The 20,878-nt window shown below is 50.4% G+C and overlaps 1 protein-coding gene across 17 annotated transcripts in view; it reads right to left on the reverse strand.

Moving 5' to 3' along the window:
• Nucleotides 1–20,878, reverse strand: part of HDAC4 (histone deacetylase 4) — a 224,851-nt gene that overhangs the window by 47,837 nt on the left and 156,136 nt on the right. For 14 of the 17 annotated variants that reach the window (XM_036422314.2, XM_045575421.1, XM_036422309.2 and 11 more), the window contains 6 exons: nt 17,647–17,768; nt 14,953–15,084; nt 12,424–12,536; nt 8,566–8,682; nt 8,283–8,481; nt 5,449–5,687 (listed from right to left, as the gene is read on the reverse strand). In XM_036422314.2, coding sequence (XP_036278207.1) covers nt 5,449–5,687; nt 8,283–8,481; nt 8,566–8,682; nt 12,424–12,536; nt 14,953–15,084; nt 17,647–17,768 — 922 coding nt within the window. The remainder of the gene's footprint in view (nt 1–5,448; nt 5,688–8,282; nt 8,482–8,565; nt 8,683–12,423; nt 12,537–14,952; nt 15,085–17,646; nt 17,769–20,878) is intronic. The other 3 variants (XM_036422319.2, XM_036422317.2, XM_036422312.2) reach the window with 1 other exon arrangement.

The raw sequence follows: 20,878 nt of genomic DNA on the forward strand, positions 1-20,878 counted from the left end.
AAGATGGCTGTGGGAAGCATCTGCACCAAGTGTGGGGGAAACAGGAGGCTGTGACCTGAGGATGACCCCAAAGGGAGGTAATTTGTATGTTAGGGTAACCCAGGGCCTATTCTAGGCCACTCGGGAGGCCCAGGTCTGATGTGGGGAGTTTCTGAAGACACAGAGCTCTGGTCCCTCCCCAGGGAGGCCAGGGAAAAGTAAATGAGGAGTGGAGAGCCCAGCCAAGGCCCTAGTGCTTGCCTGAGGAAGCTGGCTGAGAAAACAGAGATTAATACTGAAGAGTTAAGAGAGCGGCCATGGGAACATGTACTCAGAGGACAGGATACTCCAATCCTGACTTTCTTCCAAAGTTTTCTTCTAAATTTCAAAACTAGAGAAAACTTTTAAAAATTGTTAAGAAATCTCATATGCCCTTCTCCTATAGATGGATGGACACAGGGATACAGGCAGAGGTTGACTTCTCCTCCCCTGACCTATTTGAGGACTACCAGTGGCTGCGAGTGCAATCTAGCAAATGTGTCAGCATTTCTCTACCCTTCTCCATGGAACCCTGGGAATCCCCCACTTCGGATTCTCACTGATAGTGACTGTCAACTGTGTTGTAGACCACACAAATATTCAAGTTCCCTCAGTTGTCCGGTAATGTCATTTATGGCCTTTTCTGTTCCAAATCGGGTCCAGCTACAGATCATATGTGTTTGGGTGACCTGTCCGAAGTTGCCATGTCTGAAGCATTCAACCAGTGTCTGTAAAAGGCCCCTGGATGTGGTGAGGGATCATCCCCTCTGGTATCTGGGCAGGTGCTGACATAGTTGGGCAGACTCCCTGTGGGGCAGGTGGGCTTCCAGCTGTGGTCAGAGTGCTTCCTATGGACCGCACTCCATCCTTTTTGTCAATGCTGCTTTTGGGCTGAATGTTTAGTTTCACCAGTTCCAGTGAATGTCCTGGGCATCTTTCCAGCTGATGGGCTCTATGGAGTTTCCTCCTTCCTCCTGCAGCTTCAGTCTTAGGGAGCCCCTGAGGCCACACCGCTTCCCCTACCCCCCCAGGCCTGGCAGGCATGGGGTGGGGCGAGGCTGCAGCCCTTGCAGGCAGATGGATGGGTGGCAGCTCTGGGTCATAGAAGGGGAGGAGAAAGGAGTTGGGAGATGGCAAAGGCCCAGCGGCAGCTCTTCCTGGAGAAGCTGGGCAGAGGGGACACAAAGCAGCCTGCTCACAGCAGACATCCAGGGCTTCCTCTGCCATCCTCTCAGCTTCCTTGGGAAATGAGGCATTCAAGCAGAGCCTGCCAGGCCCTCCAGAGTAGTTAGGACATCCAGAGCTTCCATGAGAGCCCAGGTCCCTGGAGCTCACTTCACAAACTGAGTTTGACCTGAGGACTGAGGGTGCCTAGGAGGGATGTCGCCAGAGCAGTGGCACGTGGCTTGCATCAGAAGCTTCCCTGTGTTGCAGGAGTGATGCAGGACTGTGTCCACTCAGCAGTGATGCAGGAGCTTGTGCGGCCAGCCTCCTTGGGCCGAGGCCACTGTCTGGCCCCCTGTCGCTGACATGCAGCTCTGCTTCCCACTGACCGCTGTGGCCAGGCCATATGGCAGAGCCAGCAGCAGGAGGGGCAGTGGCAGGCAAACGTGCTGGAGGAAACACTGGCAGAGAATCGGCAGCAAACTGGACGAACAAGTTAGCTTTGTCTCCTAGTGGCCTTTGGACCTTAGAAGCCCTCATTTATCAATTACATGAAAACAAATGCAACTCCAAATTAGAGCAACACATTTTCTAAAAGCCAGACTGGAGTTCCGAGCCAAAGTCAACTGGTAAGCAGCCCATTTTTAAAGATTATTGGCCGTGCTCATAATTAGACAACACAAATAAACGAGATCCAGTTTTCATATTCAATATTGGGAAGGTCGGGTGAAAGGGAAACTCATCCATCCCAGCTCTACAGGATTTGGGCGCATGTGGAATTCAGCAACCACAGACAGAACTACTGTCACAGCAAAGGCAGCTTCTCCAGTTGTCAAGGTGCCTTAAGAATTCTTTCCTGCCAAAACCAGTTTGGTTCAGTGGATAGAGCGTCGGGCTGTAGACTGAAGGGTAATGGGTTCGATTCCGGTCAAGGGCATGTACCTTGGTTGCGGGCATGTCCCCAGTAGGGGGTGTTCAGGAGGCAGCTGATGGATGACTCTCTCATTGATGTTTCTAACTATCTCTCTCCCTTCCTCTCTGTAAAAAAAATCAATAAAATATATTTAAAAAAAAGAAAAAGAATTCTTTCCTAACAGAGAAAAAGCACTTCTGTCCCTGTACCTGCTGCTCACCTTACACAGACAGACCACACCCGAGGCCATTCTCAGACGCTCCCAGACGCCCCACTCCCCTTTGATGGCAAACATTCTCCTAAAAGTCCCTTCACCCATTAAACACACTGCGTGCAAGGCCATGGGTATCCACAGGGAGGCTGGCACACAGCTGGACAGTAGCGCTGGGCACCCACAGGGAGGCCCACATACCGCTGGAGAGCAGTGGTGATAGCCCCGGTGAACACAGCCTGTTCCTAGGTCCGTCTTTCCTGCTTCACAGGCTTTCTCAGCCAATGGGCCATTCTCTGGAAACCACAGCAGCCCCAGTGGGCTGCTGAAAGTGCAGCAATTGGGAAGGGCTGACCTCTCTCCAAGGGTGACATCCTTGAAGCAACTGCCCACCAAGGCTGAATGACAGCAGACCATGCAGGGAAGGCCACCACCCGCATGCATAGGGCACAGGGCTGCAGGGAGGGAGCCCTGCCAGGCCCTGGGCTCTAGTGCCATCAGATAATGAGGTTTAGGAACAGCCTGCTCCAAGATGAAGGGCAGAGACATCAGTGCCAGACGGTACAGATACGAGATTGGCTCCCTGAGCGCCGCGAGAACAGTGTATAAACATGTCAGTCACCTGTCATTCTCACCATCAGTCAGTCATGTAGCAGAATCAGGGAGATTACCCAGCTTACAAGTCGCTCTGTTCAGGAACATATCACCTGTGAATAGGTGTTTCCTGTCTTCTGAGCCTCCTACCATGACACTTGGATAATGACATAACAAAATGAAGAAGCCAAGCTGGCATCAGATGGAGAAATGTCAAGTTCCCACACAGTGAGGAGTCCCTTTCCTGTCCCATCAGAGATGGGCTCAGGGCCTGCCCACTGCTGACTGCTTTGTCCTGCCTGGCTGGGAGAGCCTGTGGGGTGGGGAATCTGCGGGTGGGGTCCAAGCCTAATACCTAGTGCCTGGTGGGTAGAGGGGTCTGGGCTTGGCTGCCCTGCGCAGCTGGCCATTCAGGAGGAAACGCCCTCAGCCCTGTCAGGGCAAACACACTAGAGTGGACTGGGGCTATGTGGCTGCCACCTCCACCAGTGAACCCTGTGGGGGCTGAGCCGGATTCAGTGGAGGAGCAGCCCCAAAAGACATGATGACATTTCAACAAGCAACTCTTGACAAAACCACACCAGCACCCGCTCTCGGCAGGCACTGTGCCAGGCACCTGGGTCCACCAGGGTTCACAGATCACATCCTTGTGGGCTGACATGCCAGGAGGAAACAGAGATAGGAATATGAAACATGAGGAATGGGTATAGTCACTGCAGACAGGAGGGTGGGCACCGTAACAGGATGGGGCTGGGAGGCAGTTCTAACTGGCATGGGGAACTCATGAGTGATGTTTGGGACAAGACTCAGAGGAGCAAACCTCGGGAGTGTGGAGTCTTCTTTGAAGACCAGTCTCCGTGCCCAAATCCCAACTGGGCTGGGAATGCTGGCTGACAGAGGAACAGGGCTGGCTGCACTTAGCGGCTCGGCCCCGGGGAGGGGGTCTTCTCTCCTCTTGCTCCATCTTCACACTCATGCGGACCCTTCCAGATCTTGTTCCTAATCCCCTCCCCTCCACTCTTTCATTCCTTAGGGAGGCAGAGACAAGCCTAACTGTGTGTAACGGGTGGAGGATCATTGACTGGGGTCTCCCTGAATGAGGGGATGCAACCAGGAAAGAGACACATTGAGAATCAAGTCTGTCCATCCCCAAATCTGCAAGTTCCCCTCAGAAATCACCAAAGCTACCTTCTCTTACCTTACCCACTTCTGTCTTAGCAGCTTTGAGAGGTAACTCACATACCAGAGTTCACACTTTTGAACTGTGTAAGTCACTAGTCATTTATATTAACAGAGTTGTGCAACCATCATGTATCTTAGAACACTTTCAATCATTTCAGAAAGAAATGCCATTCCCACTGGCAGTCACCCCCCGCCACTTCCCACCCCGCCTAGGGTGCCCATCAATCACCAATCTGCCTGCCCGTCTGATGTTCTACCCACATCGAATTACACAACCTGTGGGCTTTTCTGTCTGGCTTCTCTCACTCAGCACTATGTTTTCAGGGCTGAGTGATGCACCAAGGCCTGTCTGTGCCCATTCTGTTTGACTGCCATCTGGGCAGTCCTGCTGTTGGTGTGCAAGCCTTTGTGTGGATATATGTTGTCAACTCTCTTGGGTGCAAGCCTAGCAGTGGGCCTGCTGGGTCTAATGGCAACTCTGTTAACCTTTTTGAGGAAATGCTGGACTGCCTTCCACAGGTTCATCTCATTCTTTCCTATTAAAATATGCTTTCTTTCAAATATTGGCATTTGAAAAACTACTCAAAATTGCTTTTTCTATTTTACTTACTAAAGAGCAACAACACCCTTTCCCACCACTTCCTGCTGTGAGTGGTGCCGCCATAACTCTAGGGACTGTGCAGGTGTGCAGGCCTCTGTGAGCTGGCCTGGGGGTAGCCCCCTAGAGGATGTTATTCCAATGGACAAGTATACTGCAAGGGTAGAGTTACCCCAGACACGTGCTTCTGGGGACTCCAGGCCACTATAACGTTGGGGACTTTCTGTTTAGTGTTTGCTTAAAGAAGATAATATGCTTGAGAAAAAAGTCTTGCCTGGCTGGCATGGCTAAGTGGCTGAGCACTGACCTATGGACTAGGTTCAATTCCCTATCAGGGCATATGCCCAGGTTGTAGGCTCGATCCCCAGTGTGGGGAGTGCAGGAGGCAACCAATCAATAATTGTCTCATCATTGATGTTTCTATTTCTTTCCCCCTTCATCTATGAAATCAATAAAAACATATTTAAAAAGCAAAAAGTGTTGGCCGAGTGGAATTTGCCACGCAGTGATGCAAACACTTCACATACATAACACTGACCAGGAACTCGGGAATTGGCCCTGCCCACTTCTGTCATCCCCTGCACGAACAATTCCCCCAAGTTCCAGCTGCACACAAGCCCATCCCTGCCAAGTGTGGGGAAGCTTGAGACCTACTATTTCTCCTGTGGCCCCTGGCTGTTCAAGGTCAGAAAGGGGCAGCTGCCAGATGGCAAAGCTGAGGAAAGAGCTAACAGACGTGAGGCCGCAAAGCACAAAGCACAGACCCACCTTGTTCATGTGCAGCTGCTGCTGCTGAAACTGTTGTTTGTGTTTCTCCAGAAACTGCTGGTGCTGCTGCTGGATGACCAGGTGTTGCAGGGCCTGGGCGTTCTGGGGCAGCGGAGCCGATTGTGTGCGCCCCAGTGGACGGTGCTGCCTCAGCTTGTGGATGGAGGGGGATACCCGGTCTGTGCCAACCAGAGACTGTGCGTGCAGGGGCAGGGCGCCCAGGCCTGAAAGATACCAGTCTGAAGATAACATGGAGGAAAATAGCAGAGGGGAAGAGGAAGAAGAGAGGAGGGGAGAAAGTTGTTGAGTGAGTGACAGAGACACCATGAGCTGTAGCTGCCAGTCCAGGCGCCTCCTCCCTGGAGCCCACCGGGTGTGATTCCAGGCACATGCCAAGCATCCTGAGCTGTCACTTGGAGGGTACTGTCTCTGACACCGAGGTTAATGCCATCAACAGGTGTTCTGGCTATGTCTGCACTTGAATTTCAATTTAAATTGCAACCTCTCTGTGAACCAGGAAGTTTAACATTTTTCCTTCTGTAGGCTTGTCCTCCATCTGGTCTTTCTTTTGCAAATTGTTGTTTAGGTCATTGACCATTTTTCCAAGGTTCTATGGCAAAAAGGTCTAACAAACCCCTTCTCCTGCACCTGGGTATATCCTCCTGGCAACCTGAGGCAAACAAACATTAAACATTGCTCAGGCTGAAAATGATCCTGGGTCAAGGATGTCCGAGCAGGAGAAATGGTAAATGAACTGAGCACACCATCTCCTGCTGCCCTGTTAGTGACCAGAAGGCTAAAATAACCCGCCAGGTACCCACACCTGCCCCACTTGGCCTTCTTCTCACCTATTCACCTGCCGAGTCCTACCTCAGGTCTCAAGCAGCGATGATTGTTTCCAGGAAGCCTTCCCTAAAGCTCACCTGCCCTAGCACCCAGCCTCCTGCACACACCCAACTACCAAGTTCTGGGGCCCATCTCCCAGGATCTGGCTGGTAAGACAGAAAGTTCGGTTCACTGGCCACTCGAGCATTGTGCTCAGCTGTGTGGCCAGACCAGGCAGTGCCCATGGTTCTGTGTGGAGCTGCAGAAACAAGCCAGGACTCTGCAAACAGTTTCCTTCTCGCCTGGAAATGACCCCAATTTCCATGCACTGCACCAGCTAGCTGCTCAAACTCAGCCTCTGGGAACACTGGGACTATGCTCTTTCCAAGAGTAATGATACTGTGTGCAGAAAGCCTAATAAAATGAAAACGTACGAGCCATAGGGCCTATGGGGAAGGGGACCCAGAGCCCGAGACCCTCCACCTTGGTTGCTCTCTGACCCAGTTAGACACTCCTCTCACAGGGGCCTGTTTGCAGAGCACTTGTGAGTGGAGCTGGTATAACTTGGTCAGTCTGTCCAACGAGATCATCAGCAAGGAGGTAGGTCTGTGGGCCGACCACTCAGGGGGACTTAGATACACTGACATAGGAAACTTGCAGTGACACCTTCTGGGTCCTGCTCAGACATAGCCACCTCAGACACCATGGCTCTCACTGGGCTCAGTCACAAGGATATTTACTGTGCTTATGCTATCTGCTAGGCATTGCAGACTGTGTGGGTGCTGGGAGAGAGAGGATGGCAGAGCTGTAGGAAAATGCAAGGTCTGGGCCCCGGGAGGGAAGCAGGACAAACGTAGCTGACATAGAATGAGCACATAGGAGCAGGACAGGGGCACAGGAGCTGGCCTCATGGAAAAGGGAGCTTTGGGAAAACGACAGGGCTTCCAGAATCACCCTGCAGGCCAGCCAGTGAGGAGTAAAACTAGATAGTGGTGAGCTGCATGGGAGGAAGAGGCCCGGAGGCCTGGCACAGCCCATCTCCAGCTGAGAGCTGGGGCCTCACTGCAGCCAGCGGCCCAGAGCTTTCTGTGCCATGGAAATGGTCCAGGTCGCACTGCACCAGCAGCCATAGGAACACTCGCTAGGCCTCACAGGTGACCCGAGTGCTTTTAATTTTCAATTTCAATGTTAATGGCCAACTGTGGCTGGTGCTCCTGCACTGGACAGCACTGTGCTGCACAATGGGGGGACTTCCCAGACCCTGAGGGGACCCTAGTGGCAGCTAGGCAGGATAGCAGTCAGGAGGTGTCTTCTCACAGGGCCCAGGGGTCCTAGAAGAACACGACCCGAGCCCAGGCCAGCCAGTGACTCTAAGGAACAAGTGCTTAGAGGGACAAACAAACACAAAACAGGAAAACCAAACCAAACCCACATGTAGACCCGCACGCGCCACATTTGGACTCTGGCCTGCAGGCACCTGCATTTCCCACTGAGGTTGGGGGTCAGAGATTTGGAGGTGAAGCCCTAATATTGCTGTAGATTTTACTTCTGAACAGAGAGAGATTCGAGAAGTCAGATATGAAACTAAGGATGATACCCAGAGGAGGACGGGTGACCACAGTCCCCACATGTCTGGCGATCCTTAGTGACTCTGTACACCATCACTGCTATGAAAACTCCACCACAGATTTTCCACTTTTTCCTAAATACTACCATCCTTCAGATGGGGCACCGTTTTAATAAAATGTACTGTTGATAGAAATTGACTGTCCTCCCAAGTCAGGTCTGTGTTTCTGCCACTTGCTCAGCTTGACCCAGAAGAGCCTCAACCTCCTCTTGAGAGGGAAGGACCTGTAACTGGCATGTCACCCACCCAGTTCTGTGAGGGAGACATGGTGCATCATGTCATATGCCCGGACATGGGGGAAGTGAGGGAAACACAGGGTGGAACAGGTTTCCTTGCCGGGTTCTGTGAGCTGGCAAGGCCTGATGCCATGCAGAGCGCTTACCTGTGACGAGGGGCGTCTGTGTGGGTGGCTGCTCCAGTAAGACCATGTGCTGCAGGAGAGGGTTGTGAGCTGCCCCGCCGTCCCGCTCCAGGGGCGCCGTGCTCAGGTAGGGCGTGAGGTGGGTGCCGGGAAAGAGGGAGAGCCGCTGTTGCAGGGCTGGGAGAGCCAGTCTCTCGGCTTCCTGCTGGCCTGCTGCCCCCTGGAGAGGCACAACTGGTAATGTCCAGGCTGCGTGCCTGTGACAGCTGCCCCGCACCACACAGACCCTTGGAAGTCTACTTACAGCAGAAGGGCCGGTGGCAGGAAGTCCCAGTGTGATGTTGGGCAAGGATGGCGATGTGTAGAGGGGAAGTGGGGCCACGGAGCCTTCCCGAGTCACCAGTCTGTGTGCCAAGCTGGTCTGGGGACAGAACACAAGACGACCGTCAGACAGAATCTGCTCTGGCCAAGTGTGGGCAACCACACCAAGGAAAGGACAACAGAAAACACTTCTGGGCAGACCATGCCGAGAATATAAAGACGTATTAAGAGATTATAGCATGTAGGTGAGTGTAACATTTCAGAGTAGGCAGCAAGCATGATACCATAGATTCATGATCCACCAAATTCTCATTTTTCTTCAAATTTCTTACTCATGGCAAAACTACAAGAAGAAAACCTAGGACAACGTATTTTAAAATATATTCTTAGAGTTGGAAATGTCTTTCCAAATATAACATCAGAGGCAGAAACCAAAGAGGAAACTAAAGATAAAAAAAAAACACAAACCCTCACATGAAAGGGAAAAAATGGTGATGATAATAGTAGCAAAATACAGGACAAAAAAAGGTTAATATATAAAGAGCTCACAAATCAAAAGCAGGCTCGTTTATACATGTGGCATCAGTTTGGGAGAGGCTTGAAGTTACTTGGAATCTTGTTCGTGATATGATGTTAAGTTAGAAAAATAAGTTACAAAATCTTGCACTTTTTAAAAATAAGACAGACTATTTAAGTGTACAGCTAAAGTGAGGACGAGAAGGGCAGTTAGAAAAGGATGAGCAGTCTGCAAGGAGTTGAAGTACTGAGATATTTAACATCTTTTGCTTCTAGAATAAACCTTCTTTGATAAAAAGGACTGTTTATTCACCAGCACATCCTTGCACAGCAGATACTCAGCAAAAGTGCACTGAGTCAATGAGCAAACCACCAACAGGTGACTTTGCCATGAGGCACGAAGGTGGGAGTGGCAGAAGTCTGCAAGATGGAAAATAACATAAGGGATGAACATCCTGACTTCCTTCTATCCTTCCCACAGTGAACATAATCAAGGATAAGAACCATTTCACTTCCAGGGAAAAACCTATGGACTGAAAGCTGTTACACGTTACTACAGAAAGCGGCTATTGTCTGCAGCCCTGCCGGCCTGCGGGGACCAGTGCCCACTCTCAGAGCCCATGTGTGGACTCAGAGAGTGGGCACTTGCAGATTCCCCAGGTGGCTATGTTGATGGTGTCATATTTTGGTGTCATCAAGAAACATATACTTTGTTCCTGTGCTAAAGGCAGAAGAGGATGGAACGGCTTTCCTCATGAGGAAGGAAGCAGCATGTCTTGTTCTAGAGACTGGCTGAAGCTACCTGTACAGCTACCACAGTCACTCATGAGTCAATAATACAGTAACGATGGAAGGACGACTGTGAAAGCGCTCTTCCCACACAAAACAATTTTGTTAAAAGTAAAATACTAACAGGCTATGTTTTAGGGACCATGACTGTGACTGCCAAGGAAACCGTGGCTCCACTGAACTGAGATTCTCCAGGAACGAAGAGATGTTCTAATGTTTCCAAGGTTGGAAGTTCCTCTTTATAACCAAGACTATTTTTTTTTTTTTTTTTACCTAAGTTATTTTTAGAAATAAAGCTGCATAAGAATTACTTGGTAGGTAGACTTGCCCGCATTTTCAGTGTCAATGTCTCTATCAGCTTCTCAGTTCTGTGGCACCGCCCTGCCAGCCACACCCCAATCACAGGCACACCCTAGTCACAGGCATGCCTCAATCACACCTAGCCTTCTGAACGGATGGAGCCGCTGACTGTGGCACAGGGAGCCCTACATCCTCTGTATAAAAGGGGACAGGATGTAGTGAGGCTGAGCTCCACGCTGTCCAAGGGTCCCCTGCCTACCTCCCACACAAGGATTCCACAACCACCTCTGGACTGGGAAGCCTCTGTGCCTCTCAGGGAACTGTCAATCCTAAAAAGGACATCTACATACCATCACATTTTCCAAGTCTCCCCTGCCAGTACTCTTAACATTTCTTGTGAACCCTCCTACATCTTCTAGTAATTTGCACTAATGTGTGACTTGGAAAAATTAACACATACTTTAAACCGGAACCATATAGACTCACCCAAATAAGGCATCCCTATAACATGAAGCATTAGATACATACCTGCCCACCTATAATAACAACCAGGGCCCGGGATCGCTATTGCCCACGTGATGATCCTGACATCTCGTCCAGGAAGCAATTTCTAGGCTGAGCTCTACACAACTTCAGGCTGCAATGAGCTATGACCTGAACACCCAAGGGGACTCTCAAAACTTTCTATAATCTAAATAAGCACTTAAATAGCAGGTTGAAAAGAAAAGGTCATAAAAGAAAGAGATCTATAAAAGAAAAAGATGAGAAAATGGGGATTAAGCAAATTAAGCAGTAATCTTGGTTTCCAAAAATCTGCTTACAGATAAAGTGTCTAGAACTCTGTCAGCCCTTTCTTTGGAAGGGCTGGATTCATTTCTAACCATTTAAGGAGGAAAGTAAGAAGCTATGTCTAATAAAGTATGGCCTCCTGTCAATTAGAACACAGAACCCACTCAGTAGAGCTGTCTGGGCAGACGGTGCTTCTGGCTCAGTTTGCCAGACACTCAATGCTGAGGAGGTTCCCCACATGGATCCCACCCACATCCCCACTCAGCAAGTGCGAAGTTCTCTGCTCAAGTCTGGCCCACCTGACTACCTCTCCTCACCAACATGAGAAGCTGGGAGAAGCAGGCCCTTGGCTGGACTCTGGCCCTAAGTCCCGAGCCTGCAAAGGGCTGGGGCAAGAGAGGCGCTCCAGAGACACTTGGGGGATAAATGGAGGGGAATGAATGTAAGAGCAAAGGTCTTGGAACTTACTGTTGTAAAGTCGCTCTGACTCAGGTCAGGTCAAGGGAACAGCACCTGTGCAGCTGGCCCTGGGACCCTCCACCTGGCTGAAGAAGCCATCACCTTTTCTCCCAGGAGGTCCTCCTTCCCTCTCAGCCAACCCCTGCACCTGACGTTCCCTCCAAGTGATCCCAGAACCTTCTCTGTACCCAATTCGTGATGCTGACACCTTAACTATCTCCCAGTATGGTTCCATCCAGTGTTCCTGACACAAGTACATGTGCCTTGTTGGCAACATTTTAAGTTGTCTCAATACATAACAAGTATTTTTGTTTTTGTTGTTAAAACTCACCAGAGGATATTTTTCCATTGTTTTTTAGAGAGAGTGGAAGGGAGGGGGAAAGACAGATAAGAAAACATCAACGTGAGAGAGATTCTTCTAGTGGTTGCTTTTCGAATGCGCCCTGATCAGGACCGGAGATCAAGTCTGCAACCAAGGTGTGTCCTTGACCGGAATTGAACCTGGGACTCTTCAGTCTGCAGGTTGATGCTCTATCCACTAAGCCAAACCAGCTAGAGCCACAAAAAATATTTTAATTCCCATCCAGCCAAGATTCCAATGGGCTCCTGTTCCCAACCAGCATGCAGAGCCCTGTGCCATGAGGTTATGGGCAGCTGGCACCATTGGCATGCAGTTCATGTGGAGGATGGACCTAATGTGCTCAGAAGAGCCCAGGAGGAAAGAGGGGGTGCAGAAATGTTCTTTGACCACGACTCTCGTATTGGGAACTCCTGAGTCCCTATATAAAGGAGGTCGAATGATGAGTGGCAAGTGGACAATGAAGTCCACATCAGTGCTCTGCAGGCTGCCTCATTCCTCAATTTCCCTCACCACGACCTGGACAGTTCAGTCTGAAGGATAACTGTAAGATGCACTCACTTCAAACAAATCAGCTCTTTGAATCTCCCTCAGGGCCTTAAGGAAACAAATAGAAAGCGGGGCACTGACCTCGGATGGGATGCTGGGGACGGTAGGTGCGATTCCATTCTCCGTGCTGACGCTCCCGGAGCTGTTGTTAGGCGAGCTGGGTGCGGAGCCAGGGGCACTGCTGCATGCAGAGTCTGTAGTGGAAAGACATGTCGTCATCCGCACTCGCTCAAGTCCCAGGAAAGTCATGGGACTCATTTACTGAGGCCTGGGCTGCTGCTCACCAGTGTATGGGCAAACTCCAGCAGGAGAGAACATGACCAGGGTCCCTAAAGAGCATTGTGCAGCCCACTCCCCATTTTGTTTTGCTAATCTTTCAGTTCTGTGGACCCCACACCTGAGACTTTTGAGCTGTACACATTATCAATTTTATTTCTCTTTTGTGTTTTAAGATGATCTTAAAGACCAGAAAGACAAGCCCTTGGACATTAACTAATACTCTAAACAAAAGGCCAGGAAACACACAAGCCCAATGATGAGAGCAGGGAAAGGTTACTTGTCACTAGGAAAGCCACACACCATTAATGTTCACTTTGAACACATCCTCTCATCCTTCCTGAGTTACATTGAGGTCCAAGAAAAGTAGAGCTTGTAGTTTCTGCGACTGATCTGGGTTATGTGGAAACACACACTACAGCTTGTATAAGTAACTGTGAAGGCACAGTGGCTGCACGCTGCTCATAGGGAGAAGGCTCCATTCGCTGTGTGATAGAGGAGAGGAAGGTATTCTGTCAAGTTGGCCTTCTGAGTTCCAGGGGAGCAGCAATGAACACAGGACTTGCTTTCTCTGCCCCAACCTATGACCACGGCCACCACCAGGTCCTGTCTGCTGGGAAATCAGCTATGGTCAGAGCACGGGCCCCTCCAGCCACCTGGGGCCCTGTGCTGCCCAGGACACCTGCACCTGTCCCTCAAGTTTTTTCCTGGCCTGTGCAGCTTCCCTCATGTCCTGGCCCAGGTTCCTTTGGGTGCTTTCTCTATGAAACACCTCAGTGTCAATCAGGAGTTGCACACCCAGTCTGCTACTTGTCTTACAGTGATGGTCAGGTCTCCTGAATTAGATCGAAGCTCCTGGGCAGCGAGGACCAGCCAGGTCTTACAGTAGCATCAGCAGTCATGACTGACATGACATTCACTCTAATGCTCAGAAGGAAGCCTTGAGACAATTCCATCTCTCCAACAGTGTGACTAGAAATAAATGCTGGCCTTAGAGCTGGCCCTGACCAAGATGCTGCTCAGAGGATACCAGGCTGTGTCCATGAGCACACAAGTGCTTTAACATAACGGGATTCTTTAATTTGCACAGAAGTGTCAAGCTGGTGAAACCAAGAGGGACTTCAGACGTTTCTTCATTTCTTTAAATGAGGCCTCCACACTAGAACAACCAGTGGATAGACCCCACATTGAAAAAGGAAGACAAAGACAAAAATGGGTCCCCAGATTCTTTAACACTAATCCACAGATATGTGGAGACAGGCTCTAGGCTGGGTTTCCCCTGGGCCAAGGAATCTCAAGAGCAGCTGGGAAGGTTGCCAGGCATTTATACTGAAGGTATTGGGACTCAGATTGTGGGATGTGGCTGCTCACATAGGGAGGACCAATGCCAAAGGCCCCCTCCTGCTCCAGAGAGTCTTGGTTTTCAATTCAAACCCTGTACTTGGTGCAAATGCTGCCCTCAACCCCCAACCCCTCCCACACATATACCCATTTCCAGGCCACCTCTAAGCAACTTCTTTGTCCTGTGCTTTCAGGAATGTAGACATGCGCCCTTATGACATGGTGCACCCCCAGGAAATGGGGTGTGCCCACAGGATGAGGGGGTGTGTCTTGGGTCAGGGGTGTATCTCGAGGTGGGGTATATCTTGGATAGGGGACTCACTCCTATAAGGGGGTGCTCCTGAGGATTGGAGTGTACCAAGGGACCTGGAGTACATCCCTGTGAAGGGGTGGGCCCTTGGAAAGGGTCTCTGCCCAGTGGGTATATTCTGTGTCTCCACCACTAGGTGGTACCCTTTTCTCTTCTGTCTACCTGCTGGCCCCATGCTGAACCATTTTGATGCTCGAGTGTAGGGGTGTCGAACTCAATCAGAGAAGGGGCCAAAATCTAAAATCCAGCCTAAATCGCGGGCCGAATGGTTTACTGAACAGTCATAAACTGTCATTGTGATGGAAACGCAGCGGAGTGCAGTGATGACAGCGCGGTGCGGGCCACATTGCAAGGCCTGGCGGGACGGATTTGGCCCGCGGGCCTTGTGTTTGACACATGTGCTCTAGTGGTTCTGGCATTGGAGCAGGTCAGACACGTGTGACTGCCCACTAACAGGGCAGAATGGATTAAAACCTCACCTTCAGAGTAACCTCAATCTGAATCCGCGCAGAACTCTCCTGCCCTGTTAGCTTTGTTGTGCTCCCTGTGCATAGTGACTCATGCTGGAGCAAGAACGGGTGTGCAGGGTGGGCTTCAGCCTCAGAACTGCTAAAGAGCCTCATGGAGAAGGTGGTGCTGGGTTGGTGGGCAGGCAGTGGGGTTTAAACTTTCCTCTAACATACCTGTGACATCCAAGGGACGCTTTTTTAGAGCAGTGACCACAGGCCCATCTTTCCTGCGCAACAGGGGGCTGCTCCGTCTCTCAGCCACTTTCTGCTTTAGCCGGGACCGTAATTTCAGATTGGGTTCTGAAGCTGCATGAAAAGGAGATGTCATTACAGCAAGGCAGACACAACCTGGGTCAGGGTTATTTTGTGGTGGTTTAAAAATCTGCACACTGGGTAAATATTTGCTTAACAGCTGAGTGAAGGCACTATTCTGAGGCCTTGGGCAGAGTATTTTCAATCAAACAGTGAGTAAAACACATCTGATGCCTATATTTCTTCACATATAGGATTATAAACTTGTGTCAGTGAAGTCATAAAAAATAATGTCGCTGTGCCTTACCAGCAGAGGGGAGGAAAACAGAACTGGGTTTTTGGGGCTTTGGCCCATGGGCATTATCCTGACCTTACATACTTTCCTGCTCACCTGCCATGTATCACAAACCCAGAAGTAAGCTGCCCGCTGGAGCACCTGTGTACTCTGTGAATGGCTGACATGAGGGTACTAACACCAAGCCAAACCACCCTGGGATGAGGGTTAACCAAGCCAGGTCTCAACATCCTAGTTCACCTGCACACAGGCAACAGGTGTTTCGGCTTTGTTTGGTTTTTATTCACAGCTCTGCTAGTGTGGACAGAGCCATTTGCAAACCTGCCACTCTGCCCATGGTGTTTCCTAAGTCTGCTGTACCTAAAACCCAGGCCACCCCCTGACCAATCAGGTATTAATCTTTATACGCTCATGAAATGGTGCCTCTATTATAACATTAGCTGAAAAACAGAGTTACAGGACAAAGTGCAGAGCAGGTATTTTGTTAACAAAAAGACAGCTATACACACACACCACACACACACACACACCCAACACACAGGCTCTAAAATGTCTGCAGATAAACTACTGGCAGTAGCTGCCTTGGGAAATAAGACTCAGGGTGCGTACTTCTGTGTGTTAATTTAATACCAGCATGATTTATTTATGTAATTTTTCATTTTAAAAAATGTACTCTATGTGATGCTCTCCTAAACCCCCTGCCATACTCAACTGGGCTCAGGGCAGCTTTCCCACTGAACAGTGAAACCTGCAGATTTGAAAAGATCATCACAAGATCTCCATCTCACTGGGCACTTTTCATAATGAAAAGAGTTCAAGTCTGGCAGGTGTCAGTTTGAAGGCTGAACACAGAACAAGGTGTGAACCAGTGTACAAGCTGCCTAGTATTTAACAACACTGGCTATCTCTAGGAGTTTCTTTGGAAAAGTACAACAAAGTCGTCTTTAAAACCTTCTGGATACACTCATGCCCATTTTTTAAGAGCAATTGGAGGATGGACCCCAGACCCTGACAGACACTTCTTTCTGTCTAGCTGGTGGACACTCATTTTAGGGGAAACTCAAGATCAGTCTTGATAGATGATGAGTGAGAACCATACCTTCAAAGTGAAGAGGAAAGGACAGAAGCCCCACATCCACCTTCAGCATTAAAGATTTTACACTTGTTTGTAGGACCCCACCTCTGGCTGGGAGGGGTTTCAACATCTAGTCAAGGCTCTGGGGTCAGCACCAGGGGCATGGCCATACTGCTGTGGCCCATTTCTCTCACACACTTCGACTGCCAGTCAAATCTCGCTGGGGCTGAGCTTCAACCTCCCTCCCTGCAACTTCCAGGTCTGCACCCTGGTCTGGCCCATCTCTGGGCACAGCTCCACCTACTGAGAAGCACCCCCCCTCCATCTCAGTCTTAGGGTGGGCTGGCAGGTGAGCCCCCAGCCCCAATGCCTCATCATTGAGGTAAAAGACCTGGGTTGTGACTGCTTTAAAACATTTCTGTCCTGAATTAACTGAAATCTTCTAAATAACACAAAGTTTGTTTTTACAAAGACACAGCTGCACAGCAGACTATTCCCATTAAGCAGGTGTCCCCACATTACCCACACTGCCTTGCGGCCCAGATTCTGATGCCATTCAGGCCCTGGCCTCCTGGAGACAGAGCTCTGGATGGTTCTCCTACCCTAGCCCTGCCCTTCCTCAGACCCAGTGCACTGCCCATGGCCACTCTCATCTTAGACACCTCTGCCTGCTTAAATCACCAATACTGCAGAAAGCCCAAAAGGCCCGGTACCCTATTTACATTTGTGACAGAGGTGTTGCTCCCCTCTGGCTTGTTACAAAGGTGCTGCTCAAACCCCTGAGACCTCCCCCTGCAATGTCCCTGATTTCTTTCTCATACAGCTTTCCCCCCAACTCCAGCACCCCAACCACCTCCGCTCATGGGCTCTGCCCAGATGCAGTACTGAGAGCCAACAATAAGAAGATCTCAAGGCCCATCACAGGAGCAGCTGTGCTCCCACATCCACCAGGGGACACTGTAGGCTGGGCAAAGTACAGCACACCCCCAAAAGAAGAGTACGTTTGCATGTTTACAAATGAGCTTGAGCCTTAAAAAGTATGTGCATATATATGACCTTCATGCTTTTGGTATGAATCAATAGGAATACTTCAGAATATTGTTTAAAATGATGCTCTAATAAAGAAGAACCTATCGATATTTAAAATTAGCAAGGGCTTCCTGTTAGTGCCAGGTGGACTTAGGGATGTGGGGGGTGCAGGTGCAGGGCCCGCCCCATCCTCACACCAGCAGACAGGGACACTGACCTGTTTTTCTGAGAGGGAAGTCGTCTTTGGCATCGTACATGCCCAGGACCGGGTGGTTGTAGGAGGCCGACACACCGCTCTGGGGTGGGGAGCTCTGGTCCAGGGAGCTGTGCTGAGTTTTCCTGGGGATGACATGCAAAGACATGGCTTAGTGAGTGTGGGGCATCGACTCAGTGTAGCTTGGCTCCTCAAAGCAAGGCACACCAAAGTCCGAGACACTGTCCCCATGAGTGGTCCTCCCTTTGACATCAGCTCCAGCTCAGCTGGCGGCCTCCTGGGCAGACCAGCCTCCTCTCTGGGACCAGACTGAAAGAAAACCAAAACCAAGACTGATAGAGAGGCAGACCATGTGACCGCACCTCCGCTGCCTGACCTGATGGTGACTCCTGACTTCGTCTGTACTCTGGCCACCAGGGTCACCACCGGCAGAGGGGCTCGTCCTGGGGGGACAGGGGCTCGTCCTGGGGGGACAGGTAGACAGGTGGGCTCCAGGTGTAAAGAACCAAAAGTGTGGTAGGGGTGGCTGTGAGGGGAAATGGAAGGGATTTGGGACGACAGTTGGAAATGTCTGGGTCCTTGAGGGCAGAAGCCACATGGTACTTCCCTCCAGCAGAGAACCTGCAGCTTTTCCACCAAGACAAAATCACCGCAGACATTTTCTTCTGTGGGGAGGGACAGGCTGCCCTGGAGTTGATCTATACATTTACTTCTTTATGAACAGCCGTATAGAACTCAGAATCCTTAAAATGGCTGGCAGGCAGGCTGCCACAGGGAAGCTCAGGGGAGAGGGAGGCATCAGAGGGCTAGCTGCCCTCCGAACAACCATTAGCAAGCTCTGTCCTAGTGGAACTGCCAGCTGAGTCCTGTGGAAGCACCAGAGGTGTAATGAATTCTGTGAAATTCAAACTGTGTAATCTGCTTAATGACTGAAAACAAATTTGCCAAACTTATTTGGAATTTGTTAGACTATTTATTTGAATACACAGGACTTCTTATCCATGCACCTGCTGGTATTTGAATTAAGAATGTGAGCTTTTAAGTGCTTACAGGTGGATATTTGAATATTCAAGAGCAAAGCAGTGTAAAGAAGGTATCTCTCACAGAGACCAGGTCAATGAGCAGGGCTAGTCCATTGAGCGCTTGGCACCAGTCCCGCCAGGCCATGCCCCACCGCTACAGGGATGAAACTCCATCACGATGTTCTCACATTCCTGGGACCACCTGTGGCCAGGGCTGGGAGTCCAGGCTGGAACAGGGGCACCCATGGGCTGGCTGCAACCTCATCAAGGGTCACTTCTCCTTCAGGCACAAAGCCCTCCTGTTAACCTGCAGTTGTACTAAGACCCCGAAAGCCTCACCCTGGGGACTGTCTCCCACAATATCATTCAAGGTCTGGGGGCTAACACCAAATCACAGCTTTACAGTGTATCCTAGGGGCAGCCACTTGCCCTCTCCCCTTCCCTGCCCCAGCCACTCCTTGTGGACCCCTCCCCAGAAGCCTCTACACTCCTAACCTCACAGCTCCTGCCCCGTCTCTGCCAGAGGCCACCCATTCTCTGCAGCCTCCTTGATGCAGGTGATGCACTTGCCCAGCCTGTGGACTCCATGCTCCCCTCAACCATGAGCTCACCACCATGGCCTCTACTCCTGCCCACCTAGTCTCTCTCTAACCCTTCTCCAGGGCCCTGTGGCAGCCATCCAACAACCCTGATGTGCTCAAGCCATGCCTCCCACTCTGACTTGCCTGGGCTCACCACTCTGACACCGCTCCTCTTCTGGATAGGTTCCTGGGGCCTCGCCACCCCATGGTCATCTCTTCTAAGGTTCTCTGCCAGCTGTCTCAGCCTCCCTCCAGCTACTGCCCTTATAAGTCTATAGTCCAGATTCCTCACTGTGCCTCCTGGTCCCTGAGCCCACCAAACCGCACCCCAGCTTCATTACTGCTGCCCTCAACTCAACTCTGTGGACACCACCACAGCCAATTACCAACTGCTACTCTCACTCAGCCAGCTTCCACCTGCCACCCAGCCTAGACAATGGATCTTTCCCATGACAAACCTGTGACTACTATCAGTGGAGAGACCACAGGTCAGACTGGTGCTATCAAAAGTGGGGTCTCCAAGTGCACTGCCCCAGCACGTCTAACGAACACCCCCTCTCAGGTGGCTCTGGGCTCAGGACTCTGTTACGACTTTGCATGGACCCCCATGGCCTTCCTTCCTGTGTGACTGTCACTGGTTGAGCTGTATAAATACCACAGCAGGTCATGGCATGAGCACAGCCTGGTGTTCCAGCAATGAGCAGCCACAGAGAGCCAAGGGGAGCAGAAAAGGGTCTGGGGACAAAATGCCTTTAGGTTGCATTGAGATGACTGATATGTCATCTAGGGGAATAAGTGAGGTCACCTCAATGGGATTTGGTGTTTTAGTACTTTGGAGCGTGAGGACAGCTACATTTTCACCTCCATGAAATTAATGGTAGTCACATTTTGATTTATAAAAACTACCCATGGGATTCTCCCAAAATGAAATCACTCGGAAGAGCAGTAGAAACTTACAAGTAAAGCAAACATCTATGAAGCACCTTGGTCAGTGTTTAAAGCCACAAGCTCGCCACACCCTTCCAAACCTGGCCTATGTCCACAGCCAGGGCTCTGGAACCCTGCTGGCAGAGCATTCCCCCTGCACATGGCATCGCCACCGACAAGGTCAGGACTTTTGACTTCCAGCATAAGCAGGCTCTTTGAGGGTCTCTGTCATTGTGCAGGCTCTGGCAGAGGCTCTTACATAAAAATAGTAAACAGCTGAAACTGGTTTGGCTCAGTGGATAAAGTGTCGGCCTATGGACTGAGAGGTCCCGGGTTTGATTCAGGTCAAGGGCATGTACCTTGGTTGCAGGCACATCCCCAGTAGGGGGTGTGCAGGAGGCAGCTGACCGATATTTCTCTCTCATCGATGTTTCTGCCTCTCTATCCCTCTCCCTTCTTCTCTGTAAAAAATCAATAAAATATATTTTAAAAATAAATAAATAAATAAATAAATACGCTGCAGGGGTTTACTGACTCCCTAAGAATCAATAACACCTGGGGAAGAGATATAGAGGTGCCTAATTGAGACCAGAGTTCCAATTGAAGTAGATCCTTTTGTGGCCTGAGAAGACCAGGAAAGCCGAGAATGATGGGCAGGCCCCAGCCCTGGAGCATCACTCATGTCATTTTAAGAGAGGGCCAAGC

This window comes from Pipistrellus kuhlii, unplaced genomic scaffold (assembly GCF_014108245.1).
Source record: "Pipistrellus kuhlii isolate mPipKuh1 unplaced genomic scaffold, mPipKuh1.p scaffold_m20_p_7, whole genome shotgun sequence".
Taxonomy (NCBI): Eukaryota; Metazoa; Chordata; class Mammalia; order Chiroptera; family Vespertilionidae; genus Pipistrellus; species Pipistrellus kuhlii.